Here is a 3,988-nt window from a genome sequence, read left to right as displayed (position 1 = left end):
TGGGGAGCCGGAGGGTTCAGAGGGAGCAAGGGCAGAGCTGGGGAGATGCGCTGGTCCCCCAGAGGTGCAGGAGGCTGTGCTGGGGTAGTTGCGATGGGGGGGGATCCCTTAGAGTACCGGGGTGCTCCCAGCAGAGCGGGGACACCTACGCAGGGCCAGCCGATGGGGCTGGGGGCTCTGGGCTGTGCCCTGGCAGTGGCCCGCACCCACTGATTGCCCCGTGTATGCGTTTCCCGCTCCCTACCCCTTCCCTCCTGCCCCCCACCAGCAGAAGGAAGGACTTTAATCCCCCAAATACCAACCTCTGCTCCCCTCCCTCCCCCAGCCTCATAAATATTTGCCCACAGTTAAACATCACTCTGCGCCCCAACTACAGCCACTCTGCCTGGCTCTGAGGCACAGGAGAACTCAAGGTGGGGATCGGGCTTGATGTAAGGAAAAAGCGTGTAATAAAAATGATGTAATGGAAACGTGTGGGCAAAAGGTTGTGGACGGCATCAAAAGCCAGGCTGGCACCACTGTGAACACCGACCGTGCGTCTCGCTTGCACAGGCAAAGCTGCATGGCTCCGAGCTGGTGCGTCAGGAGCCAGAAGGGGTCACCGGAGAGTGTAAAACAACATACTGGGCAGGGACAACATTAATAAATCAAAGTAGGCAAAAGCAGAAGCTGCTCTGAGCCGTTCCTGGTCTCTGACACATGGTCTCTGCAGCAGTCACGGCACCCCGGCTATGCCAGCCCTGGGAGAGTCGATTTAAAAGAAAAAAGGAAAAAAGAAAAACCGCACAGATTTAGTTTTGGCTTCTTTTAGCTGTAGCCTTTCATCCCACTGAGCTCCGGCATAAGTAGCTCAGGCCAATTTGTGGTTTCAGAGAGCCCAGGCTCAAACCAAAAGCTCCAAGTTTGGCTGCAAGCCCCGTTCCCAGCGCGCCCAGCTCCCCCCCACTCCCGATCTCGCAGGGCAGCCGCAGCCTCTCTGCAGGGTGCGGATGCTCCGGCAGGCAGGGCAGCACGGAGCAAGCTTGGGAAGGGACGAGACCACTCGTCTTGGGGGATTTTGCTTCCCTCTGGCCCAGGTCTCCAAGAATACGCTGGTGTTTTTAACAGCTCCCCTCTGCCAGCGCCCCTGTATGAACACACTGCCAGCACGATCAATTAGACTCTGCTCTTTAATGTACTATTTCCTCCAACGTTGCAATCCCTAACCTCAAACGCGATACAGCGCTGCTTTAAAAAGGTATTTACACACATCCCAGCATCGCCGCCCCTTGTCATCCCAAGGAGCAAGGCCTCAACTGGCGCTAAGAACCAACCAAGGGAAGTCTCTTGCGGCCTTTCTAGCGGAATGGCAGCAATGACAGAGGGCAACATAGCTACTGCGATGGTTTCGGCCACATCCCTGATGAAATAACAGCATGGACACGAGAGACGGCGTTAATCTCTAGGGCTAGAAGCGCTTCATCTGGCGGCGTTCTTGTCGGCGTTGCTTCTTCTCATTTGGTTCCTGACCGGCGGGTGAAGAGTCAGCTGTAAACCAGGGCCCCAGGATGTTCACCCACAGGAGGTAGAGAGCGCGTCCCGGAGCCTGCAAAACACGTGTGGCACAAACTCGGTCGCTTTGGGGACAGCTTTGGCAGGGGTGGTGTTACAGTCAGGAGGGCTGGTCCTACCGAGGAAGCCGAAGGAGCTGGAATATCTTTACAGGCTGGATCAGGGGCATCACAGGATGCAAGGAAATCAAAGGCAGTGGCAGGCGTCCAAAATAAATGGCCTGATTTCATACGGTTTAGGAACTCGCATATGTATACAGCACTTAGGCTTCATATATGGAAATCCCAGCATCAGGTCTGAATTACCCAGAAAGATCCAACTGCCCAGACATTCTGCCTCTCCCTCCTTCAGAAAAAACACCCACATTTCTCTAAATGAAAACAAATGTGATCTGGATGGTCTCCGGGGGATAGTCAGAGTCTAGGCTGCCCTCTGCCAGCACCAGCTAAAATGAACTTGTGAGTAAGGACTAAAACAAGATAACTTTCTACGCTCCCAAGATTGCTTTACGTATCTTCGCGGGATACACTCAAAGCAACCGTGGGATTTTTTTAACCAAAATCTCCAAGAAGGAGATTTTTTGTCCTTCTGCAAAAGCAGTTTTAGCTGGAGGCACATGACAAATGTCTCAGGAGTAGAAAGCGTCTGGTGTGTTAAGGGGAAATTAAAGCCTACAGCATTTGATCTACCCAGCGGCACAGTGTCCAGCAGCTCCCAGCCTCCGTCCGTGCCGGTGAATGACTGAGAAAACCAAACAAGAAGCAGCACAGCCTGTATGCCACAGTCACAGAAAGGCTCTATGCACAAAGATGGCTTTGATCTGCCTCATGTTTCTTGTTGCCCTTTCACAGGGCCGGAGAGAAAGGCCAAGGCCAGCCTAGTTTTTGCATGGTTGACTCAAAGGGATCAGGACTTCTTTCCCTTGTATGGTCTCCTTTTTAACAAGATTTGACAGGGAGATTAAAAAATTTATCAGAAAATAGTTTTGGCCTGAAACAGGACACTGAAAATGGATAAATAATGCCCTCAGGCCTGAAGACAGGGAAAGACAGGGACAAGGTAGAGTAACAAGGAAAACCGCAGGGGCTTACCAAGAGCCAGAAGTACCAGACGTAGAGCGAGAAGCAGCTCAGCACTTGGACCATGGCTGTCAGCAGGATCACATCCTTGAGGTGCCTGAGGGAAGAAAAGCAAAACATTAACCTTCCGTGCCAGCCCCTGCCGAACACGCCAGCTCCTCTGCCAGCACAGCCCATCTGCGCCGCGCTGAGGAGCGACCCTGCCTGGCCCGACCGAAGGACTGTCCCTGCAGCTATGCTTTGCCACGCAAGGTAATCTAGAGGAATCAGAGCAGTCAACAAAAAGTAAACAAAAAAATAAATCAACCTGATGAGTTAAAGAGCTAGGCTCCCTCTGAAAAGAGACACGGAGAAAACTGAGGAATGCAGGGGGGGGGAAATCAGAAGCAAAAGCACCACCCCCGCAGCCTGCAACAGCAGCCAGCACCCACCGACGTGACACATATCGTGGCATAAAGTGTAGCCGCTCGTGTACTCGCAGCTGGCTGCGCTAGGGGAAGCATGAATCTTCCCTGTGCCATTTCACAGGCTGACAGACACACTCAGGGTCACCAAAGGGCTGGGGTGCCGCAAGGACAAGCACCCCATCACCCAAAAGGCAAGCTACAGCAACAGCCGGCTCCCCCTCCCCTCCTGCTTATCCGACTCCGGAGTCTTCCGTGCCAGCCTGAGGCAGAGCTGAAAGCAGCTACGGACGGGGACAAGCTGCCCACACCTCAACCACCACCCTCGGGGAGACCTGACACCCAGGAGGGGTAAACAGGTAGTGGTTTTTCAACACAAGCCACAGGGGAGTGCCATGATGGGTTAGAAAAATGCAAACTCCTTCGCTCCCATTAAATCATCATCTGCTGGAGGAAGAAACACTCAAGTCACATCCAAGAATGCAGTCGAGAAAACAAAGGCAGGGGTAATGGTAATGAAATAGCTTGTCTCATTCTGGGCAGCACAGCGCAAAACAAAGTGACCAGAAACAACTGGTTTAGGCTGGGACGCCATCGACAACTCAAGACACTGCAGAATCCATCGATGAGGAGACGCTGAGGTTCAGAAGTCTCGTGCATCGATGAGGAGACCTTGAGGTTCAGAAATCTCGTGCATCACCCGAGGCCACAGAGGGATGACGGCAGAGCTCCCACCAAACCAGCTCTCCCGGGCACCAGCAAGATCAGCCTTCCTCAAGCCCAAAGCAACACACAGCATCTGACTCAAGTACAGACAGCACGAGGGAAACGCCGTCAAATCCGCAGTGTTCCAGAAGCAGCTCCAAAAGAGCGCTCGTTAATCGGCTCTGGCACACTCGGCTGAGAGGCAGGAAAACATCCGCTGCTTTCTGAAAGTAACCGCTAGCCTAGAGC

At 53.3% G+C, this 3,988-nt stretch overlaps 1 protein-coding gene across 1 annotated transcript in view; it reads right to left on the bottom strand.

The window, feature by feature from the left end:
* Positions 1 to 1,151: 1,151 nt before the first annotated feature.
* Positions 1,152 to 3,988, bottom strand: part of TMEM208 (transmembrane protein 208) — a gene marked incomplete at its 5' end in the record, with an annotated part of 5,020 nt that continues 2,183 nt past the window's right edge. The window contains 2 exons of the mRNA XM_009577985.1: positions 1,152 to 1,585; positions 2,643 to 2,727. Coding sequence (XP_009576280.1) covers positions 1,448 to 1,585; positions 2,643 to 2,727 — 223 coding nt within the window. The remainder of the gene's footprint in view (positions 1,586 to 2,642; positions 2,728 to 3,988) is intronic.

Source organism: Fulmarus glacialis, unplaced genomic scaffold (genome assembly GCF_000690835.1).
Source record: "Fulmarus glacialis isolate BGI_N327 unplaced genomic scaffold, ASM69083v1 scaffold28225, whole genome shotgun sequence".
Classification (NCBI taxonomy): domain Eukaryota; kingdom Metazoa; phylum Chordata; class Aves; order Procellariiformes; family Procellariidae; genus Fulmarus; species Fulmarus glacialis.
Note: the sequence above shows the minus strand (reverse complement) of the source record. Positions and strands in the feature narration are given on the sequence as shown.